Here is a 2,110-nt window from a genome sequence, read left to right as displayed (position 1 = left end):
ATTGAGAGTAGGAAATGATTACCAGCGTAATCTATAAGGTCACACACTACAAACTGATGTTTTGAAGGGACATTTTGTCTAGCAATAGCAACAATAAATAGATGATCGTAGAAAACTTTATTTTGAGCTCATGAGGGACCTTTCCAATAAATTTCAGCATGCTAAGTGAGGACGTATGCGCATTGCAAGAATCCATAGAGCTTATAGCATGGGGGTAGGATGTATTGTGTCCTTGAGCCTTTTGGGAGGGGCTTTATTGAGAGGACAAAGAGCTAGATAGAAGCAAGGAGAGAGGGGCCTTGTAGCATGGGGGTAGGATGTATTGTGTCCTTGAGCCTTTTGGGAGGGGCTTTATTGAGAGGACAAAGAGCTAGATAGAAGCAAGGAGAGAGGGGCTAAGGAGAAAGCATGAAAAGAAAGAGCTAGGCCTAGCCATGAGAGGAAATTAATTTCAATTTCTAGAGAAAGGTAATCGTTCAATTTTGTACATGAGTTCTTAAAGTCGCCCAAGTTGGAAACCTCGGTTTGGAAAGTCACTCCTCATGGCTCCATAATTTCAAAGGCATCAAACTTTGACCATGGGCTTCTCCCCCCATATTAGGCATACTAAGGCTTTCAAGTAGTCATTTTCATCTCATTGTGTGTTTGTTCCGGTCTTATTTAATGATCAAATTTTCCTAAGATGTTTTGGCCTTGAACATTAATGCTACATGATTATCGGGTGATAGATTAGTGTACTTTCTTGTGCGACCTTCATGGTAGCAAAGATTTAAGTGAAGTGCGGACTTTTATAAAACTGCGCTTCCCGTACTCCGAGATTTTGGCATGGGTTGGGTGTAGTCGGGGTTGGAGGCAACCCTTACCGCCTATATATACAAGATGGAGGACCTTTATCCTGCAAGCTTCTAAACCGTCCAGAGTCTAAACTCCCTTGCCTATCATTCACCAATCGCGGAGAATCATGACGACTCTCACAAGCGCATGGTGTTTCTTGTTGCTCGTCCTCTATGTTGGTGAGGTAGTGCATTAGCAATTCCGTTATAGCTCCTTGCTGCTTGCTTGACGAGCCCTTTGCTTTAAGTTGGCTGACATTGGATGTCACGGCCGCAGTTGTGGCGATGGTCTCAGCGACCACTCTGAACGCGGTGAACAACGCCGGCTCAACACTGTGTGTCAAATACTGGGTACCGAACGAGGAGATCGGGGGCGGGTGCAGGGAGCTTCCAGCTCTACAAGGGCTGGAATCAGTGTGGAGAGTGGGAACCACGCCCATGTGGGAAGGAGCAACCATGTGGGCGATTCAAGGGGGGTGCGCTGGACAGGCCTGCAACACAGGGCCTCCAAGCGGGGTGACACAGTTCGAGATCACAGTCGCAGGCTCTGGCAACAATGACTACTACGACGTCTCCGTGCAGGCGGGCTTCAACCTGGGCCTCAAGGTCGTTCCCAACAATCCTGCTTGTGCAACAGAGGATTGCCCCGCTCCGGGCTGCCAAGGTGGTGTTCTATCGTGTCCCTCCGGCTCCACCGACTACGCCATCATCTTCTCGTGATCCTGCAGGCCCAACATTTTGCTCTCCACTAAAGTATTGCCTTGAATTCGCTCTTTTGGTTGCTTGTAACGATCTACGGCATAATAGATTCACCGCATCTTAAGGGAGCATTTTGTGAATAGTTACGTGACTGCCTTATTTGCCTTCTTTTCGCTTGCAACTTGCACTCGTGAATTTCAATATCAGTTCCCCTTCAAATAATAAAGTGGTAAAATTTGGACATGTCAAAATTTAAATTAATATCACTTAGAAAGTGTTATCCTTGGGGAACACCTCTAAGTGTTTACAACTTTTTTGTCAAAACTCTCTTGCCAACAAAGTCGATCTTTTTTTTTCAATGTCAAACTATCTCATCTTTTGTAAACATTATGGAAATATAGTAACCCTCTACTTACGAAAATGTTATACATTTAAAGGAATTGGATTATGATCAAACAAAGTATTTTCAAAAAATCCCACTCTTACGAATTATCTTATGTTCAAATACAAGCTCTCAAATACAATTTCGCAAAAAATATGCAAGTACTTTTGGAATTGCCAACAAAGTCGAACTTTTT

General features: G+C 44.1%; 1 protein-coding gene across 1 annotated transcript; it reads left to right on the top strand.

The window, feature by feature from the left end:
* The first annotated feature begins 1,118 nt into the window (after positions 1-1,118).
* On the top strand, positions 1,119-1,553 carry LOC147897753 (pathogenesis-related protein 1A/1B-like). Its single transcript, XM_087380106.1, has one exon. It carries the CDS (start codon positions 1,119-1,121, stop codon positions 1,551-1,553), a length of 435 nt encoding a protein of 144 aa, XP_087236232.1.
* Positions 1,554-2,110: the final 557 nt, after the last annotated feature.

The sequence above is a fragment of the Dipteris shenzhenensis genome, chromosome 10 (genome assembly GCF_047967505.1).
Source record: "Dipteris shenzhenensis isolate YYH24624 ecotype China chromosome 10, Dip_SZ_1.0, whole genome shotgun sequence".
In the NCBI taxonomy this organism is placed as follows: Eukaryota; Viridiplantae; Streptophyta; class Polypodiopsida; order Gleicheniales; family Dipteridaceae; genus Dipteris; species Dipteris shenzhenensis.
Note: the sequence above shows the minus strand (reverse complement) of the source record. Positions and strands in the feature narration are given on the sequence as shown.